This window comes from Oncorhynchus tshawytscha, linkage group LG19 (assembly GCF_018296145.1).
Source record: "Oncorhynchus tshawytscha isolate Ot180627B linkage group LG19, Otsh_v2.0, whole genome shotgun sequence".
In the NCBI taxonomy this organism is placed as follows: Eukaryota; Metazoa; Chordata; class Actinopteri; order Salmoniformes; family Salmonidae; genus Oncorhynchus; species Oncorhynchus tshawytscha.
Window position 1 is genome coordinate 58,227,739 of NC_056447.1, and position 25,189 is coordinate 58,252,927.

General features: G+C 40.1%; 1 protein-coding gene across 1 annotated transcript; it reads right to left on the minus strand.

Moving 5' to 3' along the window:
- Nucleotides 1-1,234: 1,234 nt before the first annotated feature.
- On the minus strand, nucleotides 1,235-24,884 carry rapsn (receptor-associated protein of the synapse, 43kD). Its single transcript, XM_042301990.1, has 8 exons — nucleotides 23,984-24,884; nucleotides 17,785-17,964; nucleotides 16,745-16,903; nucleotides 14,401-14,559; nucleotides 6,730-6,828; nucleotides 6,142-6,318; nucleotides 5,712-5,911; nucleotides 1,235-4,646 (listed from the first exon to the last, which is right to left on the minus strand). The coding sequence occupies exons 1-8, from the start codon at nucleotides 24,266-24,268 to the stop codon at nucleotides 4,574-4,576; spliced, it is 1,332 nt and encodes a 443-aa protein (XP_042157924.1). The 5' UTR covers nucleotides 24,269-24,884; the 3' UTR covers nucleotides 1,235-4,573.
- Nucleotides 24,885-25,189: the final 305 nt, after the last annotated feature.

The window sequence follows — 25,189 nt, forward strand, 5'->3', positions numbered from 1 at the left end:
ACTTGTTAAATCCACTTCAATCAGTGTAGATGAAAGGGAGGAGACAGGTTAAAGGTTAACCTGGTTATATCAAAAGATTTAAGTGCCTTTGAACAGGTTATGGTAGTAGGTGCCAGGTTATGGTAGTAGGTGCCAGGTTATGGTAGTAGGTGCCAGGTTATGGTAGGAGGTGCCAGGTTGTGGTAGGAGGTGCCAGGTTATGGTAGGAGGTGCCAGGTTATGGTAGGAGGTGCCAGGTTATGGTAGGAGGTGCCAGGTTAGTGTAGGAGGTGCCAGGTTATGGTAGGAGGTGCCAGGTTATGGTAGGAGGTGCCAGGTTATGGTAGGAGGTGCCAGGCACACTGGATTGAGTGTGTCAACAACTGCAATGTTGCTGGGTTATTCACACTCAACAGGCTCCCATGTGTATCAAGAATGGTCCACCACCCAAAGGACATCCAGCCAACTTGACACAACTGTGGGGTGGGATGGACGCAATATTAGGAAGGTGTTCTTATTGTTTGGTATACTTATGTTACACATCATACAGGCCTACATTATGTTACACATCATACAGGCCTACATTATGTTACACATCATACAGGCCAACATTATGTCACACATCATACAGGCCTACATTGTTACACATCATACAGGCCTACAGTATGTTACACATCATACAGGCCTACATTATGTTACACATCATACAGGCCTACATTATGTTACACATCATACAGGCCTACATTATGTTACACATCATACAGGCCAACATTATGTCACACATCATACAGGCCTACATTATGTTACACATCATACAGGCCTACATTATGTTACACATCATACAGGCCTACATTATGTTACACATCATACAGGCCTACATTATGTCACACATCATACAGGCCTACATTATGTCACACATCATACAGGCCTACATTATGTTACACATCATACAGGCCTACATTATGTTACACATCATACAGGCCTACATTATGTTACACATCATACAGGCCTACATTATGTCACACATCATACAGGCCTACATTATGTTACACATCATACAGGCCTACATTATGTTACACATCATACAGGCCTACATTATGTTACACATCATACAGGCCTACATTATGTTACACATCATACAGGCCTACATTATGTTACACATCATACAGGCCTACATTATGTCACACATCATACAGGCCTACATTATGTCACACATCATACAGGCCTACATTATGTTACACATCATACAGGCCTACATTATGTTACACATCATACAGGCCTAAATTATGTCACACATCATACAGGCCTACATTATGTTACACATCATACAGGCCTACATTATGTCACACATCATACAGGCCTACATTATGTTACACATCATACAGGCCTACATTATGTTACACATCATACAGGCCTACATTATGTGACACATCATACAGGCCTACATTATGTCACACATCATACAGGCCTACATTATGTTACACATCATACAGGCCTACATTATGTTACACATCATACAGGCCTACATTATGTTACACATCATACAGGCCTACATTATGTCACATGAAGGTGTGAAAAGATAATACATTATTTTGTCTGTCTTAACTTTAACACCAACTAGATAAAGTCAAACGATCATCTACAATGTTCATATATGTAAATGTGGTGGTTTATTAAAAAGACGAGAATAAATACATTCTAAGAATAGTTCATATTCCATTTTATAATCAAAACATTTTGACCAGATGTATCATTATATCGAAATGGATTAAATATAAAATTACAAAATGTTACATCATAAAATATATGTCTTACACATTTAACAAAGTTATGACGCAAAACAATAATTCTAGAAAGTTACAATGCATTCCAGTAAAATATATTTCTTACACATTTAACAAAGTGAATTAAGTTAAAACAATGCATTCCAGATAAGTTAGGATTGATTGTCAAATGAAAAAACTCCGCAATATTGTTGGTGTATATGTTCATACAATCTACTTAAAATTATTGGAAATCTGTAAGAAAAAATGGTGATTAACAATGATATAAATATGAATATTATCAATCAATAAAATAGAAAAGCCATTGTGTTTAAATAAAGTGTGACTTTCGATAATCAAAAAACTCATTTGTATATTAATAAAACGTTTGATAACTTGGCAAAGTACACATGCAACATCTATCCACATTGTGTTACTGCTAATAATCACCATCAGAACCAATCTTATTTACACCAGAGCTTCAACAACTATCCACATTGTGTTACTGCTAATAATCACCATCAGAACCAATCTTATTTACACCAGAGCTTCAACATCTATATAAATGAAAATGTCTTTACAGTTTCTTAGTATTCTACATGTAAGTGATTGGTCAGACAACATCCTTTTCCCAATAATACATGATCTAATTGTGTTTAATTCCCAACAATGTTTTGCTTTGAATACTGTTGTAGTGTTATAGACTCAAAAGAAACATATATTTTTAGTTTTCCAGAAATAGATGCTGGATAGAAAAAGTAATCGAAACTTAACTAGAAAAGTACATTTCCTGAATAAAATGTGGCGTGCTTGCTAGCTTGTTTTAAAGTATGTTTTGATTTAACTTTTAGTGGTGGTAGTGTCTACAGTAGTAATGGTAGTGACTGGTTATAGTAGTGGTAGTGTCTACAGTAGTAATGGTAGTGACTGGTTATAGTTGAAAAAGTAGGTAGATGAAAAGATAGATTGACAGGATAGGGTATCCTGAGCATTCGAAATTGGGTTTGGTGTCTCTATCTTGAGCCGTTGGTGGGTATTATATGCAAATGTAGAACATTTAAATAATTATAATTTATAGTGCGGACCAGAGCAGTTAGTTGTGGTCAGTAGTTGTGTGATTGGGTTGCAGGCTCTTTGGGCCCTACAGTATGGATGTGGTCAGTAGTTGTCATCAGTAGTCTTGTGGATAATAGTTGTGTGCTATTTTATATAGTTATACTTGATAAAGATGTTAAATCATGTGAAGTTAGGATAGCCTGAGTGTTTTAAAGTTAGTATTTTAGCTTAATTGTCCAAGGAGCAGGATCTTTTTGAACAGCTGCCTCTGTATTCCCATGGTTCTCATTCAAACCCATGCTAATCTATGCACATTTGAAATGGCTACAGTTCCTAAAGTATAGGCAGATTGCTTATCAAAGGAGTTTTCATACTGAGTTGGGCCAGTCTGAACATCTGGTTTGGAGTTGATAGCTTAAACAGTGAAAGAGGAGATGGGTCTAGAAGTTTTAATTTCTTTATCAAGTCTAACGGACCTTTTTCTCTTTCATTGAAACGCATTGGGAGCTCATCTAAATATTATATTATAGTTCAAAATGTATAAATGCTATCAAAAACATGTTCTCAAGCAGTCTAAGCTAGGGCAGTCTACACATTCGCAAGTTGTTTTCATGTTTATAGCTTAAATTGTTTAAGCGCTAGAGCGGGCAGAATAATAATAATAATGTGTTATAAATCTAGAGTTGTGCTTTGCCTTCAGCAAGCTCACCTAATAATTAATAACACAATGTGGGTTGAACTGCTCCTTAGTCACTTAGGGTTGAATCCTAACTTCCACTTGAGTTCAATTTTCACTTAGTCATGCACTGATGTTAATGGGAGACTAAGTGAAAATTCAACTTGCAATAAGGACAAATACTAGTAGTATAGTTTTTATATTTTTATCAAACGAACACAAGTGTATCCTGACCGTCCATTTGATCAGCATTTGATCTTCGTGATTGAGTTCTTTAGTTGAAGTGTTGTGTTCTCAACTGTGATTGGACAACGTACACTATGTTCACTGAGAACTGATGATAAAACGGTTGTACAGAAATATGTTCATGACATATGGCCATTAGCTACTTTACAGTAATCATGTATAGAGAACATATAGCCTTTCGATGGGGTATATTTAAAATACAATTGTGTTCAATTTGAATAATAGAACGTGTGGCCAAAATCCTAGTGATTTCACTTTATCCCAAACAATAACGTTTAACATAATTTCCAATTAATCTTCCAGCGTACCCTAACCCAAAGTAAAGTGAACATTATGCTAAACTATCAGATTTATCTAAAACAGACGTCCACAAAACTTAAGTATATTGGATTTCTTCCTCCTCACCCTCTGACAAAAAAAACAACAGTAAATCATGTACAACAGTGTAATAAAGCTATCACTGTATCCTCATCTGTCTGAGGAGTCATGTTCACTGTGGTGACCTTTGAACTGTGACTGTGTCTTGAAGTACAGTCCTGTCTGTCCTCACCCTGGGATTGTTAGTCTTGTCTACCAGCCAGCTCTCGCTCGGTCGGTAGCAAGTAGCCCGGGGACGAGGTAATGGGCTGGTGCCTGTTTCTGTGGCACATCCTCTGAACACAGTAGCCAGTCAACAAACTGTATCCGAGTCTGTGATCAGTTTAGTTAGGACATTCAGATATGTGTTTAGTTAGGACATTCAGATATGTGTTCAGCAGTCTGCCCATTCAGAAGTGCAGTCTGGCTCTCCTATGTGACTGAGGTCGGGGCTTCACATAGTGTCCTCAACTCCCAGGCACCGTGCCTCGTAACATCACACAAACCCAGGCTTCATGGAGGACCGACGACATTTGGGGCAGCCCCTGGAACCGTTGTTCTGTAGACACCTGAGAGGATAGAAGAAGTAGAGACTCTGGGAACTGACTCATGTCAAATCCTAAGAGTCCCCCCCCTGTTTCCACCCCTGGACATAAAACATGTAGAATATGTTAAAATCTCTTAAGGATACGCCCCTTTTTTCAATTTTTTGTCTAAAATGACATTTCCAAATCTAACTGCCTGTAGCTCAGGAACTGAAGCAAGGATATGCATATTCTTGATACCAATTGAAAGGAAACACTTTGAAGTTTGTGAAAATGTGTAATGAATGTCGGAGAATATATCACAATAGATCTGGTAAAAGATAATACAAAGAGAGAAAAAACAATGTTTGTACCATCTTTGAAATGCAAGACAAAGGCCAAAATGTATTATTCCAGCCCAGCTGCAATTTAGATTTTGGCCACTAGTTGGCAGCAGTGTATGTGCAAAGTTTTAGACTGATTCAAAGAACCATTGTATTTATGTTCAAAATGTTGTATCAAGACTGCCCAAATATGCCTAATTGGTTTATTAATAACTTTTCAAGTTCATAACTGTGCACTCTCCTCAAACAATAGCATGGTATTATTTCACTGTAACAGCTACTGTAAATTGGACAGTAGAGTTAGATGAACACTAATTTAAGCTTTCTGCAAACATCAGATATGTCTATGTCCCGGGAAATGTTCTTGTTTACTTACAACCTCATGCTAATCACATTAGCTTACGTTAGCTCAACCTCATGCTAATCGCATTAGCCTACGTTAGCTCAACCTCATGCTAATCACATTAGCTTACGTTAGCTCAACCTCATGCTAATCGCATTAGCCTACGTTAGCTCAACCGTCCCGTGGGTGGGACACCGATCCTGTAGAGGTTTTTAATCAAGGCAAAAGTCCCTACTGGAGGTGGAAGGTGTGAGAGCAGGGCAGAGCCACATGTAGTAATAATATGTAGACTACATAACATGTAGATGGGTCATCGTTAGAGCACCTACTGGAGGTGGAAGATATGAGAGCAGGGCAGAGCCACATGAAGTAATAATATGTAGACTACATAACATGTAGATGGGTCATCGTTAGAGCACCTACTGGAGGTGGAAGATGTGAGAGCAGGGCAGAGCCTGCAGCTGTTGGTTCTTCTCTCCTATGGACTCGCCACACATTCCACAGTACAGCTCCAGCTCCTCCACACACTGCAGGAACTTCACAACCTGCTCCCTCAGCTCCTCCTGCCTCTCCTTACTGCGGTAGATCCCCTCACTGAGACAGTGCACCTTTAGACTACACAGCTAACACAGAGAGAGAGGTATATAAGGGTTAGAATCAACACACAGACTGAACGTAGCTGACTTACTGCAGTCGATTCCCTCATTCAGGCTACACAGCTAATGGGACAAGAACTGGAATTTAGCACAAGCTAAAGTGTGACGTGCATCTGACTGTTGCATGATTGTTTTAATTGCACAGTAAAAAGGCAGCATATTTTCATGGTATTTATTCAGAACTATGTGCACTGTACCTTGGTTCCTAAAGCTTCTGACAACTCCTGAGCTCGCTGCAGAGCATCCAGAGCCTTGTCCAATTCTTTCTGCTGGAGCCAACACTTCCCTACCCCCAGGTACACCTGGGTCTGGCCAAGACGGTTCCCAATCTCTGTCATTATACACATGGAGGACTCATAACGAGGCAATGCTTTCTGGAGGAGAGGAGAGAACAGGAGGTGAGGGAGTGGAGGGAAGAGAAGAGAGGAGAGAAGAGAGAACAGGAGAGGAGAGAAGAGAAAAGGGGGAGCAGAGATGAGGGGAGGAGAGGAGAAAACAGGAGAAGAGGGAGAGAGTAGAGGAGAGGAGAAAACAGGAGAAGAGGGAGAGAGTAGAGGAGAGGAGAAAACAGGAGAAGAGGGAGAGAGTAGAGGAGAGGAGAGAACAGGAGAAGAGGAGGGGAGGAGAGAACAGGAGACGAGGGAGAGAAGAGGGAGGAGAGAACAGGGTGAGAGGAGAGAAAATAATATGAATCAAGCCCAGACTATATTGAAGGAATGTTTTGCTCTTCAGATTACGTCCATGTATCTGTAACAGTGTAGCACGGACAGTATTTGGTTACTTACATCAACGTCATTCCGGCAGCGATGGATATCAGCGAAGTTCAGTAAGCACAGCGCCTGGAGAGGTCGGTCCCCGTGCTGCAGGGCTATCTTCATGGACTCCTGGAGGATGGGAACCACTTTAGTGTGACACACAACCTCTAAACAACACACACACAACCTCTGAACAACACACACACATCCTCTGAACAACACACACACAACCGCTAAACAAAAAACACACAACCTCTGAACAACACACACACAACCTCTGAACAACACACACACAACCGCTAAACAAAAAACACACAACCTCTGAACAACACACACACAACCGCTAAACAAAAAACACACAACCTCTGAACAACACGTACACAACCTCTGAACAACACACACACAACCTCTAAACAAAAACACACAACCTGAACAACACACGCACCTCTAAACAACACACACACAACCTCTGAACAACAAACACACAACCTCTAAACAACACACACACAACCTCAACAACACACACACACAACCTCTAAACAACACACACACAACCTCTAAACAACACACACACAACCTCTAAACAACACACACAACCTCTGAACAACACACACACAACCTCTAAACAACACACACACAACCTCTAAACAACACACACACAACCTCTGAACAACACACACACAACCTCTAAACAACACACACACAACCTCTAAACAACACACACACAACCTCTAAACAATACACACACAACCTCTGAACAACACACACACACAACCTCTAAACAACACACACACAACCTCTAAACAACACACACACAACCTCTAAACAACACATCCTTACTGTACATCAGCTAAGTCCTCCTGTTTTTACCATCCGAGGACATTAACATTAAGGATATTAACATTAAGGACATTAACATTAAGGACATTAACATTAAGGATATTAACATTAAGGACATTAACATTAAGGACATTAACATTAAGGACATTAACATTAAGGACATTAACATTAAGGATATTAACATTAAGGATATTAACATTAAGGACATTAACATTAAGGATATTAACATTAAGGACATTAACATTAAGGATATTAACATTAAGGACATTAACATTAAGGACATTAACATTAAGGATATTAACATTAAGGATATTAACATTAAGGACATTAACATTAAGGACATTAACATTAAGGACATTAACATTAAGGATATTAACATTAAGGACATTAACATTAAGGACATTAACATTAAGGACATTAACATTAAGGACATTAACATTAAGGACATTAACATTAAGGACATTAACATTAAGGATATTAACATTAAGGACATTAACATTAAGGATATTAACATTAAGGACATTAACATTAAGGACATTAACATGACCAGGCATTTGACCTGTTGCTGGCTAAACGTAACGTTAAATCTGACGTTATTGATCATGTACACATGTTATTGTTGATGTAGTGAAATGCTTATGGTGTGTATACACAGTAGTTATATAGTATGGTGTGTATAGACAGTATAGACAGTAGTTATATAGTATGGTGAGTATAGACAGTATAGACAGTAGTTATATAGGATGGTGTGTATAGACAGTATAGACAGTAGTTATATAGGATGGTGTGTATAGACAGTATAGACAGTAGTTATATAGGATGGTGTGTATACACAGTAGTTATATAGGATGGTGTGTATAGACAGTATAGACAGTAGTTATATAGGATGGTGTGTATAGACAGTATAGACAGTAGTTATATAGGATGGTGTGTATACACAGTAGTTATATAGTATGGTGTGTATAGACAGTATAGACAGTAGTTATATAGTATGGTGTGTATAGACAGTATACACAGTAGTTATATAGGATGGTGTGTATAGACAGTATAGACCGTAGTTATATAGGATGGTGTGTATACACAGTAGTTATATAGTATGGTGTGTATAGACAGTATAGACAGTAGTTATATAGGATGGTGTGTATAGACAGTAGTTATAAAGGATGGTGTGTATACACAGTAGTTATATAGTATGGTGTGTATAGACAGTATAGACAGTAGTTATATAGTATGGTGTGTATAGACAGTATACACAGTAGTTATATAGGATGGTGTGTATAGACAGTAGTTATAAAGGATGGTGTGTATACACAGTAGTTATATAGTATGGTGTGTATAGACAGTATAGACAGTAATTATATAGGATGGTGTGTATAGACAGTAGTTATAAAGGATGGTGTGTATACACAGTAGTTATATAGTATGGTGTGTATAGACAGTTTAGACAGTAGTTATATAGGATGGTGTGTATAGACAGTATAGACAGTAGTTATATAGGATGGTGTGTATAGACAGTAGTTATACAGGATAGTGTGTATACACAGTAGTTATATAGTATGGTGTGTATAGACAGTATAGACAGTAGTTATATAGTATGGTGTGTATAGACAGTATAGACAGTAGTTATATAGGATGGTGTGTATAGACAGTATAGACAGTAGTTATATAGGATGGTGTGTATAGACAGTAGTTATATAGGATGGTGTGTATAGACACTATAGACAGTAGTTATATAGGATGGTGTGTACAGACAGTATAGACAGTAGTTATATAGGATGGTGTGTATAGACAGTATAGACAGTAGTTATATAGGATGGTGTGTATAGACAGTAGTTATATAGGATGGTGTGTATAGACAGTATAGACAGGAGTTATATAGGATGGTGTGTATAGACAGTAGTTATATAGGATGGTGTGTATAGACAGTATAGACAGGAGTTATATAGGATGGTGTGTGTAGACATTAGTTATATAGGATGGTGTGTATAGACAGTAGTTATATAGGATGGTGTGTATAGACAGTAGTTATATAGGATGGTGTGTATAGACAGTAGTTATATAGGATGGTGTGTATAGACAGTAGTTATATAGGATGGTGTGTATAGACAGCAGTTATATAGGATGGTGTGTATAGACAGCAGTTATATAGGATGGTGTGTATAGACAGCAGTTATATAGGATGGTGTGTATAGACAGCAGTTATATAGGATGGTGTGTATAGACAGCAGTTATATAGGATGGTGTGTATAGACAGCAGTTATATAGGATGGTGTGTATAGACAGTAGTTATATAGGATGGTGTGCATAGACAGTATAGACAGTAGTTATATAGGATGGTGTGTATAGACAGTAGTTATATAGAATGATGTGTATAGACAGTAGTTATAAAGGATGGTGTGTATAGACAGTAGTTATATAGGATGGTGTGTATAGACAGTATAGACAGTAGTTATATAGGATGGTGTGTATAGACAGTAGTTATATAGGATGGTGTGTATAGACAGTATAGACAGTAGTTATATAGGATGGTGTGTATAGACAGTATAGACAGTAGTTATATAGGATGGTGTGTATAGACAGTAGTTATATAGGATGGTGTGTATAGACAGTATAGACAGGAGTTATATAGGATGGTGTGTATAGACAGTAGTTATATAGGATGGTGTGTATAGACAGTAGTTATAGAGGATGGTGTGTATATACAGTAGTTATATAGGATGGTGTGTATATACAGTAGTTATATAGTATGGTGTGTACAGACAGTATAGGCAGTAGTTATATAGAATGGTGTGTACAGACAGTATAGACAGTAGTTATACAGGATGGTGTGTATAGACAGTATAGACAGTAGTTATATAGGATGGTGTATATAGACAGTATAGACAGTAGTTATATAGGATGGTGTGTATAGACAGTATAGACAGTAGTTATATAGGATGGTATGTATAGACAGTAGTTATATAGGATGGTGTGTATAGACAGTAGTTATATAGGATGGTGTGTATAGACAGTAGTTATACAGGATGGTGTGTTTAGACAGTAGTTATATAGGATGGTGTGTATAGACAGTAGTTATATAGGATGGTGTGTATAGACAGTAGTTATATAGGATGGTGTGTATAGACAGTAGTTATATGGGATGGTGTGTATAGACAGTAGTTATATGGGATGGTGTGTATAGACAGTAGTTATATAGGATGGTGTGTATAGACAGTAGTTATATAGGATGGTGTGTATAGACAGTAGTTATATGGGATGGTGTGTATAGACAGTAGTTATATAGGATGGTGTGTATAGACAGTAGTTATATAGGATGGTGTGTATAGACAATAGTTATACAGGATGGTATGTCTAGACAGTAGTTATATAGGATGGTGTGTATAGACAGTAGTTATATAGAATGGGGTGTATAGACAGTAGTTATATAGGATGGTGTGTATAGACAGTAGTTATATAGAATGGGGTGTATAGACAGTAGCTATATAGTATGGTGTGTATAGACAGTATAAACAGTAGTTATATGGGATGGTGTGTATAGACAGTAGTTATATGGGATGGTGTGTATAGACAGTAGTTATATAGGATGGTGTGTATAGACAGTAGTTATATAGGATGGTGTGTATAGACAGTAGTTATATGGGATGGTGTGTATAGACAGTAGTTATATAGGATGGTGTGTATAGACAGTAGTTATATAGGATGGTGTGTATAGACAGTAGTTATACAGGATGGTGTGTTTAGACAGTAGTTATATAGGATGGTGTGTATAGACAGTAGTTATAGAGGATGGTGTGTATAGACAGTAGTTATATGGGATGGTGTGTATAGACAGTAGTTATATAGGATGGTGTTGGCTTGCCAGATCATTGGCTTGCCAGTCCTTCCATTACAGAACATTGGCTTGAATGTCCATTATAGTCAATTATATTTCTATGTAAAACTGAGGCCTGCTAACTGAGGGCTGCTAACTGAGGGCTGCTAACTGAGGGCTGCTAACTGAGGGCTGCTAACTGAGGGCTGCTAACTGGGGCCTGCTAACTGGGGCCTGCTAACTGGGGCCTGCTAACTGAGTGCTGCTAACTGAGGGCTGATAACTGAGGGCTGCTAACTGAGGGGTGCTAACTGGGGCCTGCTAACTGGGGCCTGCTAACTGAGGGCTGCTAACTGAGGGCTGATAACTGAGGGCTGCTAACTGAAGGCTGATAACTGAGGGCTGCTAACTGAAGGCTGATAACTGAGGGCTGATAACTGAGGGCTGATAACTGAGGGCTGCTAACTGAGGGCTGATAACTGAGGGCTGATAACTGAGGGCTGATAACTGAGGGCTGATAACTGAGGGCTGATAACTGAGGGCTGATTGGGCTGCTAACTGAGAGGTGCTAACTGGGGCCTGCTAACTGAGAGGTGCTAACTGGGGCCTGCTAACTGGGGCCTGCTAACTGAGTGCTGCTAACTGAGGGCTGATAACTGAGGGCTGCTAACTGAAGGCTGATAACTGAGGGCTGATAACTGAGGGCTGATAACTGAGGGCTGATAACTGAGGGCTGATAACTGAGGCTGATAACTGAGGGCTGATAACTGAGGGCTGATTGGGCTGCTAACTGAGGACTGCTAACTGAGGCCTGCTAACTGAGGACTGCTAGGGCTGCTAACTGAGAGCTGATAACTGAGGGCTGCTAACTGAGGCCTGCTAACTGAAGGCTGATAACTGAGGGCTGCTAACTGAGGGCTGCTAACTGAGGGCTGCTAACTGAGGACTGCTAACTGAGGACTGCTAACTGAGGACTGCTAACTGAGAGTTGCTAACTGAGGGCTGATAACTGAGGGTTGCTAACTGAGGACTGCTAACTGAGGGCTGCTAACTGAGGGCTGCTAACTGAGGGCTGCTAACTGAGGGCTGATAACTGAGAGCTGATAACTGAAGGCTGATAACTGAGGACTGCTAACTGAGAGCTGCTAACTGAAGGCTGCTAACTGAGGGCTGCTAACTGAGGGCTGCTAACTGAGGGCTGCTAACTGAAGGCTGCTAACTGTGGGCTGCTAACTAAGGCCTGCTAACTGAAGGCTGCTAACTGAGGGCTGATTGGGCTGCTAATTGAGGGCTGCTAATTGAGGGCTGCTAACTGAGGGCTGCTATTGTTTTTACTCCAGGATGAATTCTTTCCTTGGTCAGATGTATTCTAACTATGACAGGATGACTGAAATGTGTTGGAGCTAAATCTATTCAGCAGAACAGCGGTGATAAATCTGAAACAACACTCCCCATTTCAGTCCCCAATGGCACCCTATTCCCTATATAGTGCCCTACAGGGCTATGGTCAAATGGAACCATATTCCCTATATATAGTGCCCTACAGGGCTATGGTCAAATGTAGGGCTCTATACAGGGAATATGGTGCTATTTGGGATACCCCTCCCCACTGCTCTGCTACTACCCAACCACCACCACTCCTGCAGTCCTTAGCAGTGACATCAAGGTATTTCTCTGTCTCTCCAGTAAAGTATTACAGTTAACTCTGTCCCCTCTATGTTAATGAACACTTTAAACCAGAGGCAGCATATTTATACCCAGAGGTCTAAGATCGTACAACACAAAGACACACTGCCTGGCATGCCGGCTGCACCTGTCACTGATACGGTCTGTTGGTCTGTCACTTTCTAACACAAAGACACACAACTAAGTGTAGAAAACATTAAGAACACATTCCTAATATTGAGTTGCACATGGTACAGAATAACAGAGTATATTCATAATATTATGAATTAATGAATAAACAATATCCTCATTTTAAATGGAACTGTAACTAGGTAAACTTATACTCTGTTTTATTATGTCTGATAAACTGAGTTCATAAGAAGGGATTGTGTGACACGGACAAGGAGTAATTAAAGTTAATGAACACCATTCCAACTAGGAAGAAAGAAATGGTTTGTGGATTAAGTAAACAGATAAGGTAGTTAACCTATGGTTGAACCGACGAAACTGAGCTCTGGGGTGTTTTAGATAAGGCAGTGAGTGCATTCCTAGGTTTTCTGTTAATTAGAACTATCAGCTAAGTGGTGATCGATAATGTTGAGGGGTCAAAAAGTTAATTCAGTTGTGTTGTGTGTCCTGTGTATGTGCTAGGGGGGTCAGAATGAACTCAGAATGAACCTTTAAAGTTCCCTTTGTCCTGGTCGAGAGGAGGGGATTCATTTTAGAAGCAATGAAATGACGTCATGTTATTGTATATAAACTGTTGCTCGTGGTAACGTGGTAGCACGCTCCGAGAATACATTCTGTTACCTATTATTGATAACACTGGTCTCCCTCTATTTTATGCAAACAAGAATCTTACAAATTCTCCTGAAATAGATTAAGGGAATTAAATTAATTAAAACACATTGGTATAATTAAATTACAGTATATCACAGTGGTTTCTGAACTCACCTACCACTACCGTCATCTTTACCTTAATCCCATCAATCCAGGAGGTAAACACAAATTGGAATTGAACTTTCCGTTGACCTTCTGAATTTAATTTTTTAAGTAGAGATACTGGTGTGCAAAAGAGCAGAAAAGTAAACAAAAACAATATGGGGATGAGGTAAGTAGTTGGATGGGCTATTTACAGATGGACTATGTACAGCTGCAGCGATCGGTTAGCTGCTCAGATAGCTTATGTTTAAAGTTAGTGAGACAAATATAAGTCTACAGCTTCAGCGATTTTTGCAATTTTGCAATTGAAATGGAGTCGACCCCAACCCTTGTTTACAGCAGTATCTAGTCTCGTATCATCTCTGGGAATGTAGGTAATACATAATAACTCACTGGATTAATAAACAATGCCATTTATACTAAACAACACTAATAAACCTTACCTCACAGCACTCCATGGCATCAGGCAGGCGGTCCAGTTTCCTGTAGGCTACAGACATGTGGTACTGGCTCATGGCCCTGTACTTCAGACTCCAGCCTTTACCGTAGTCATTCACCAGCTCAGCCGCTTTACACGGGAAGAACAGGGCCTTCTCATAGTCCTGATGGGAGGACATAACAGATCATTTACAGGGATGAACAGGGCCTTCTCATAGTCTTGATGGGAGGACATAACAGATCATTTACAGGGGATGAACAGGGCCTTCTCATAGTCCTGATGGGAGGACATAACAGATCATTTACAGGGGAAGAACAGGGCCTTCTCATAGTCCTGATGGGAGGGTAGCAGATCATTTACAGGGGAAGAACAGGGCCTTCTCATAGTCCTGATGGGAGGGTAACAGATCATTTACAGGGGAAGAACAGGGCCTTCTCATGGTCCTGATGGGAGGACATAACAGATCATTTACAGGGGAAGAACAGGGCCTTCTCATAGTCCTGATGGGAGGGTAACAGATCATTTACAGGGGAAGAACAGGGCCTTCTCATAGTCCTGATGGGAGGGTAGCAGATCATTTACAGGGGAAGAACAGGGCCTTCTCATAGTCCTGATGGGAGGGTAGCAGATCATTTACAGGGGAAGAACAGGGCCTTCTCATAGTCCTGATGGGAGGGAAACAGATCATTTACAGGGGAAGAACAGGGCCTTCGCATAGTCCTGATGGGAGGACATAACAGATCATTTACAGGGGAAGAACAGGGCCTTCTCATAGTCCTGATGGGAGGGTAACAGATCATTTACAGGGGAAGAACAGGGCCTTCGCATAGTCCTGATGGGAGGGTAACAGATCATTTACAGGGGAAGAACAGGGCCTTCTCATAGTCCTGATGGGAGGACATAACAGATCATTTACAGGGGAAGAACAGGACCTTCTCATAGTCCTGATGGGAGGGTAACAGATCATTTACAGGGGAAGAACAGGGCCTTCTCATAGTCCTGATGGGAGGACATAACAGATCATTTACAGGGGAAGAACAGGGCCTTCTCATAGTCCTGATGGGAGGACATAACAGATCATTTACAGGGGAAGAACAGGGCCTTCTCATAGTCCTGATGGGAGGACATAACAGATCATTTACAGGGGAAGAACAGGGCCTTCTCATAGTCCTGATGGGAGGACATAACAGATCATTTACACGGGAAGAACAGGGCCTTCTCATAGTCCTGATGGGAGGAAACAGAACAGATGGATGAGTTTTTTATTTATTTTACCTTTATTTAACTAGGCAAGTCAGTTAAGAACAAATTCTTATTGTCAATGATGGCCTAGGAACAGTGGGTTAACTGCCTTGTTCAACGCTCTAATCACCAGGCTACGCTGCCGTGAGGAGCCGGCGTCCATTTTTTAAATTTAATTGAACTTTTATTTAATTGAACCATGTTATCCCATTCAGGTCAGAATCTCTCTTTCACAAGGGAGTCCTGGCCAAGAGGGCAGCTCTGTGAAACACACACAGTCTACAGACAGATTTAGCAGTACGGATCAGCAACACTACAGTTTTGATATAAACTTTACCTCTTTATAAGCGTTCTAGCTTGATGCCATAATATTCTAACCGGCGATTTAATTAATAACCGCTGAGAGTTTAGTCTGTCCTGTATTATTAGGGCAAGCAGATTCAACTTTCATTCTCCGGACGCCAGCTAATCTGGACCTGATTGAAACCAATCCACTTTTTGGAATCCAGGGATTACTGGGACAAATCTCACGTGTCAAAACAGAATACAACAGGGCCTCTACTAGGCTAGACCCAGGCCTCGACTACACAGGCAGGCCTCCACCAAGCTAGAATACAACAGGCCTCTACCAGACTACAATACAACATAACTACAATAACAACTGTACTAGGGACAACACAGTTTAGTCTGGGACCAGTGTAGGGGACAAAACACACTACTACATAGGCCTCTACCAGGCCAGAATACAACAGGCCTCTACCAGGCCAGAATACAACAGGCCTCTACCAAACTAGAACACAACAGGCCTCTGCCAGGCTAGAAGACAGTAGGCCTCTACCAGGCTAGAATACAACAGGCCTCTGACCGGGGCCTACGTGGCTCACTCAGCCTTTGCACCAAAATGCATTTGACAAGATGTGTCCTCAAATATAACTGTGTTGAATTGAAGGAGGACTCTTCTGAGAATGGATAACACTTCGAAGACTCTTTTTACATACAAGGTTGAATTGCATCTGATCAGGGATGTAACAAAGTAATAGCAATGTAATAACATATATAGGACATTTTCTCAGAGCTTCATAATAGACATACTGTCGACACTTTACCTTGAGCTGGATGTAGAAGTTCCCCAGGCTGCAGCAGACTCTAGACTCCAGCATCTTGTCATCGTTGTTGTGGGCGTAGCGCAGGGCCTTCTCATAGCTCTCTAGAGCCTTCTGGAACACACTGACGCCCAGGAACGCGTTGCCCATGCTCAGACACACCTGGAAACACAAGTAGAGGCAGAGGTCATAAATGCAGAAGTCGTAAAGGACTTGACTTCATTTGCATTGTGGCATTTTTTCCAGTAAACCCAGATGTACGCAGACGTCCAGAGGTCCCAGACGTCCAGAGGTCCCAGACGTCCAGAGGTCCCAGAGGTCCCAGACATCCAGAGGTCCCAGAGGTTCCAGAGGTCCCAGACGTCCAGAGGTCCCAGACACCCAGAGGTCCCAGAGGTCCCAGACATCCAGAGGTCCCAGACGTCCAGAGGTCCCAGAGGTCCCAGACATCCAGAGGTCCCAGAGGTCCCAGACGTCCCTGAGGTTCCAGACGTCCCTGAGGTCCCAGACGTCCCTGAGGTCCCAGACGTCCCTGAGGTCCCAGACGAGGTCCCAGACGTCCAGAGGTCCCAGAGGTCCCAGACGTCCCAGACGTCCCAGACATCCAGAGGTCCCAGAGGTCCCAGATGTCCAGACGTCCAGAGGTCCCAGACGTCCAGAGGTCCCAGACATCCAGAGGTCCCAGACATCCAGAGGTCCCAGACATCCAGAGGTCCCAGACATCCAGAGGTCCCAGACATCCAGAGGTCCCAGACATCCAGAGGTCCCAGACATCCAGAGGTCCCAGACATCCAGAGGTCCCAGAGGTCCCAGATGTCCAGACGTACCAGAGGTCCAGAGGTCCCAGACGTCCCAGACGTCCCATTCTCTTTATTTTCCTGTTGTTTTGTCTCTTACTGTAAGAACGTGTTGTTTATTGTTGTGTTGTTTTGTTTTCTGCCACCATTATGTATGTGTCCTGTTTTGTTTGGCAACAGGAAATAAGGCGAAACAGCATGTATTACAGTATTATAATATGATTGTATATTATTGCTGAGACCCACCTGTCCGTTAAGTTGCAGACTGACAGTAGTTCCCTGCATGTTGAGGCAGGTCTTACAGTAGGACACAGTCTTCTGGAAGTCACACAGCTTCTCGTTGCTCCTAGCCAGGTTCAGGTAGCCCTCAGTCAGGTAGTCTGGGTCCTCCATCTCCCTGGCTGTGTCTATCTGGGCCAAGGCATACTGACGGAGGAGAGAGAGAGAGAGAGGATGAAGGACGATTTGGCCAAAATAGGTAGGACCAATGTAGATAATTAATAGTATAGACACAATGTAGACCACTAACACTGTAGACACAACGTAGATAACTAACACTATAGACACATTGTAGATAACTAACACAATAGACACAATATAATCTCCACCCAGAACAGCCAGAAGAGGACTGGCCACCCCACATAGCCTGGTTCCTCTCTAGGTTTCTTCCTAGGTTTTGGCCTTTCTAGGGAGTTTTTCCAAGCCACTGTGCATCTACACCTGCATTGCTTGCTGTTTGGGGTTTTAGGCTGGGTTTCTGTACAGCACTTTGAGACATCAGCTGATTGGACACAATGTAGATAACTAACACTATAGACACAATGTAGATAACTAACACTATGGACACAACGTAGATAACTAACACTATAGACACAATGTAGATAACTAACACTATGGACACAATGTAGATAACTAACACTATGGACACAATGTACATAACTAACACTATAGACACAATGTAGATAACTAACACTATAGACACAATGTAGATAACTAACACTATAGACACAATGTAGATAACTAACACTATAGACACAATGTAGATAACTAACACTATAGACACAATGTAGATAAACTATTGGACACAAAGTAGATAACTAACACTATGGACACCGTATATAACTAACACTAAAGACACAATGTAGATAACTAACACTTTAGACACAATGTCGATAACTAACACTATAGACACAATGTCGATAACTAACACTATAGATACAAGGTAGATAACTAACACTATAGACACAATGTAGATAACACTATAGACACAATGTAGATAACTAACACTATAGATACAAGGTAGATAACTAACACTATAGACACAACGGCGATAAAACTATAGATATAATGTAGATAACTAACACTATAGACACAACGTAGATAACTAACACTATAGACACAATGTAGATAAACTATTGGACACAATGTAGATTACTAACACTATAGATACAATGTAGATAACTAACACTATGGACAAAATGTAGATAACTAACACTATAGACACAATGTAGATAACTAACACTATGGACACAATGTCCATAACTAACACTATAGACACAATGTAGATAACTAACACTATGGACACAACGTAGATAACTAACACTATGGACACAACGTAGATAACTAACACTATGGACACAACGTAGATAACTAACACTATGGACACAACGTAGATAACTAACACTATAGACACAACGTAGATAACTAACACTATAGACACAACATAGATAACTAACACTATAGACACAATGTAGATAAATTATTGGACACAATGTAGATAACTAACACTATGGACACAATGTACATAACTAACACTATAGACACAATGTAGATAACTAACACTATAGACACAATGTAGATAACTAACACTATAGACACAATGTAGATAAACTATTGGACACAATGTAGATAACTAACACTAAAGACACAATGTAGATAACTAACACTATAGACACAATGTCGATAACTAACACTATAGACACAATGTAGATAACTAACACTAGACACAATGTAGATAACACTATAGACACAATGTAGATAACTAACACTATAGACACAATGTCGATAACTAACACTATAGACACAATGTCGATAACTAACACTATAGACACAATGTAGATAACACTAGACACAACGGCGATAAAACTATAGATATAATATAGATAACTAACACTATAGACACAATGTAGATAACTAACACTATAGACACAACGTAGATAACTAACACTATGGACACAACGTAGATAACTAACACTATAGACACAATGTAGATAACTAACACTATGGACACAATGTACATAACTAACACTATAGACACAATGTAGATAACTAACACTATAGACACAATGTAGATAACTAACACTATAGACACAATGTAGATAAACTATTGGACACAATGTAGATAACTAACACTAAAGACACAATGTAGATAACTAACACTATAGACACAATGTAGATAAACTATTGGACACAAAGTAGATAACTAACACTATGGACACCGTATATAACTAACACTAAAGACACAATGTAGATAACTAACACTTTAGACACAATGTCGATAACTAACACTATAGACACAATGTCGATAACTAACACTATAGATACAAGGTAGATAACTAACACTATAGACACAATGTAGATAACACTATAGACACAACGGCGATAAAACTATAGATATAATGTAGATAACTAACACTATAGACACAACGTAGATAACTAACACTATAGACACAATGTAGATAAACTATTGGACACAATGTAGATTACTAACACTATAGATACAATGTAGATAACTAACACTATGGACAAAATGTAGATAACTAACACTATAGACACAATGTAGATAACTAACACTATGGACACAACGTAGATAACTAACACTATGGACACAACGTAGATAACTAACACTATGGACACAACGTAGATAACTAACACTATGGACACAACGTAGATAACTAACACTATAGACACAACATAGATAACTAACACTATAGACACAATGTAGATAAATTATTGGACACAATGTAGATAACTAACACTATGGACACAATGTAGATAACTAACACTATGGACACAATGTACATAACTAACACTATAGACACAATGTAGATAACTAACACTATAGACACAATGTAGATAACTAACACTATAGACACAATGTAGATAAACTATTGGACACAATGTAGATAACTAACACTATAGACACAATGTCGATAACTAACACTATAGACACAATGTAGATAACTAACACTAGACACAATGTAGATAACACTATAGACACAATGTAGATAACTAACACTATAGACACAATGTCGATAACTAACACTATAGACACAATGTCGATAACTAACACTATAGACACAATGTAGATAACTAACACTATAGACACAATGTCGATAACTAACACTATAGACACAATGTAGATAACTAACACGATAGACACAATGTAGATAACACTAGACACAACGGCGATAAAACTATAGATATAATATAGATAACTAACACTATAGACACAATGTAGATAACTAACACTATAGACACAACGTAGATAACTAACACTATAGACACAATGTAGATAAACTATTGGACACAATGTAGATAACTAACACTATAGATACAATGTAGATAACTAACACTATGGACACAATGTAGATAACTAACACTATAGACACAATGTAGATAACTAACACTATAGACACAATGTAGATAACTAACACTATAGACACAATGTCGATAACTAACACTATGGACACAATGTAGATAACTAACACTATAGACACAATGTAGATAACTAACACTATAGACACAATGTAGATAACTAACACTATAGACACAATGTAGATAACTAACACTATAGACACAATGTAGATAAACTATTGGACACAATGTAGATAACTAACACTATAGACACAATGTAGATAACTAACACTATAGACACAATGTAGATAACTAACACTATAGACACAATGTAGATAAACTATTGGACACAATGTAGATAACTAACACTATAGATACAATGTAGATAACTAACACTATGGACACAATGTAGATAACTAACACTATAGACACAATGTAGATAACTAACACTATAGACACAATGTAGATAACTAACACTATAGACACAATGTCGATAACTAACACTATGGACACAATGTAGATAACTAACACTATAGACACAATGTAGATAACTAACACTATAGACACAATGTAGATAACTAACACTATAGACACAATGTAGATAACTAACACTATAGATACAATGTAGATAACTAACACTATAGACACAACGTAGATAACTAACACTATAGACACTATGTAGATAAATTATTGGACACAATGTAGATAACTAACACTAAAGACACAATGTAGATAACTAACACTATGGACAGACACAATGTAGATAACTAACACTATGGACACAATGTAGATAACTAACACTATAGACAGACACAATGTAGATAACTAACACTATGGACACAATGTAGATAACTAACACTATCGACACAATGTAGATAACTAACACTATAGACACAATGTAGATAACTAACACTATAGACACAATGTAGATAACTAACACTATAGACACAATGTAGATAACTAACACTATAGACACAATGTTGATAACTAACACCATAAACACAATGTAGATAACTGAAACTATATGCCATCTTGACAGATCTCTATTGAAAGTGCTTTTCCGTCCATCACTAGGCCTAATCTGTAGCTGGGAGACTGGCCTTGTAGATACAAAACAAAACCTTTTGATAGGATAGAAGTGATGGAATATTGTTATTGATAAAATTATGCCATGTACCTAAATATATAGAACAATTTAGTCACCCTTAACACATAAGAGTTAAGAAGTTTCAGAAGTTCAAGTTTTAATTCACAGTCTCCCGTTTTGGGGCCCTGTAACTAACTTAATGAAGTATTCATGAAGCAGTGCGTACAGGAGAGAGTAGGGAGTTTTATGTCAACAACAAGGCCCACATCCGAGCTCTGGTTGCAAGGCTCTCTCTGTGCCCCCATACGTCTGTATCCTGTGGAAGCCACACATTAACCCCTTGATGGTCCTCAGGATTCAGTTTAGATAACGCCATAGAAATAGAATGTACTACAGTCAGATATTATATACTCAGACATGGTCTGAGGGGCTTTGTCTATTCTAGTCCAATCTATTTCTATGGATAATCCCAGGAGGAGAGGTTTGAAACAACACCATGTTCTTTCACCATTGTTGAACTGCTGCAATGAAAGAGCTGGAGAACGATCACTCTGCCCCCTGGCATCCACCACGATGACACATTAAATGAATGACAGCAGCATCCACTCATGTATGCAGAGGGTCCCTGGTTCGGGCCCAGGTAGGGGCGAGGAGAAGGGCGGAAGCTACCCTTTAACACTTCAAGCCTCCTCCTCAACCCCTTCTTGCTCTCTCCTCACCTGCAAAATTTCAGTTGAGTCTTGCTCCATAGACTACACTTGTGTGTCCATCATGCATCTGAACAACTAGCTGGCCGGCTTCATCTGCACTGATTGGTCTAAACAACTAGCTTGCCGGCTTCATCTGCACTGATTGGTCTAAACAACTAGCTTGCCGGCTTCATTTGCACTGATTGGTCTAAACAACTAGCTTGCTGGCTTCATCTGCACTGATTGGTCTAAACAACTAGCTTGCCGGCTTCATCTGCACTGATTGGTCTAAACAACTAGCTTGCCGGCTTCATCTGCACTGATTGGTCTAAACAACTAGCTTGCCGGCTTCATCTGCACTGATTGGTCTAAACAACTAGCTTGCCGGCTTCATCTGCACTGATTGGTCTAAACAACTAGCTTGCCGGCTTCATCTGCACTGATTGGTCTAAACAACTAGCTTGCCGGCTTCATCTGCACTGATTGGTGAAGTCATTTAATGAGATAAATGTAAACAACTGTTGATTTCAGGTTAAAAAAAGGAACAGAAAGTAAAGATATAAACCGGTACTTTTTGTTTCGTTTTTCGGACCGGTTCATTACATTATTTTGTTGGTTGGAACAGTGGAACGTAAAAGCTTTTTATGGGGGAGTTCTGTTCAGAACAAAACGATTGGAAAATAATTTCAGTTCCAACCCTTGCTGCTATAAAATTGATAGTGCTGTGTTATAATCCCAAAAGATGGACACTTCAAGATATCCTTTACATCATACATACAGGACTTGGAGGAAATCAGAGGATCATACTACAAAGTCTATCCTATGAAATAGTTTTTGTCTAACTCAACTAATGCCTAATATCAACTGTTCAATCAGGATGTGGAATGTGTCTACAACTGTGTGACATGCTGCCCAAAGAGCTAACATCTCAACACTTCAATAACAGTATGTTGAACTGATGAGAAATTAGAAAACATCTACTTCGACATGGCTAGTGAATTTGACAGGGACTCTCTCTCTCTCTCTGTTTTACCTTGAGCATCTCTTTATACTTCCCCATCTCAGAGTGAGCGGTGATGAGACAGCCCAGCACTCTGAACTTCCCCCCGGGGTCTGAGGTCTTCTCCAGCACCTTGGTCCAGACATGCAGGGCTTTGTCAGTCTGATTGGCCTGGTACAGCTTTAAGCCTTTCTCTACCTGCTGCTTGGTTTGGTCCTGGCCCATCTCTGCTACAAGGAGGTGCCTCATAAAAATATTCATCCGTTTAGGTGTTGTTTGGCTTTCAGTGGAGGACCAAGAAAGTAGATCCTTGCCCATGTACAGTGAGTTACGTTAAGAAAGTAGTTCCTTGCCCATGTACAGTGGGTTATGTTAAGAAAGTAGTTCCTTGCCCATGTACAGTGGGTTACATTAAGAAAGATCTGGTCATAAAGACTGAGGATCCTCTAACGATCTACGATTCTCTGACGTTCCTCTCTGTGGTACTAGGCCTCTCTCTCTGATCCAGTAGGTCTCTATATCTCTCTCTCTGATCCAGTAGGTCTCTATATCTCTCTCTCTGATCCAGTAGGTCTCTATATCTCTCTCTCTCTGATCCAGTAGGTCTCTATATCTCTCTCTCCGATCCAACTCTCTCAGCTCCGGCAGGCGACGGGTCAGGATGACTGGGAGGAAACTGGATCCAGGACTTTAAAGGACCAGCCAACTAACACCTTCATACCTAATCACGTTGAGGACGAGGTGAAAGGAAAACCAAACGTGTCCCTCCCTACTTCCTCGATCCAACAGTAACACCTTTAAGAGTTCACAGTTCACTTCCCGAAGAAATTCTGCTTTCGAAAAACGCTGCAGAAACACGTCTCCCTGCGAAGTGCTGGCAGCGGTATCCCAGAATATCTGCTCCCTCCGCACCCCTGTGAAAGGAATGTCCAGCGCCCCAGTGTCCCCCCCCCTTCCCTCTCCCTGTCCCTGGGCTGGCGCTGCAGCAGATGTCCCTGTCACTCTAGACCATGTGTCACTATAGGAATCCTGCTCTGTCCTCTGTTCACAGATCCAAGGTCCCGATAGGAGACGCTATACCCTCTCTACCCTCCTCACAGAAAGACCTCAACCTTTCATCCAAACTATGACTGAAGTTAAAACGTTACCTCCACATCCCAGCCGTCAGAAAATGCATAGAGCTACACCCAGAAATGGATCTGACCTGGGCATCTCACTCAAACCGTGGGGAGGGGGGTC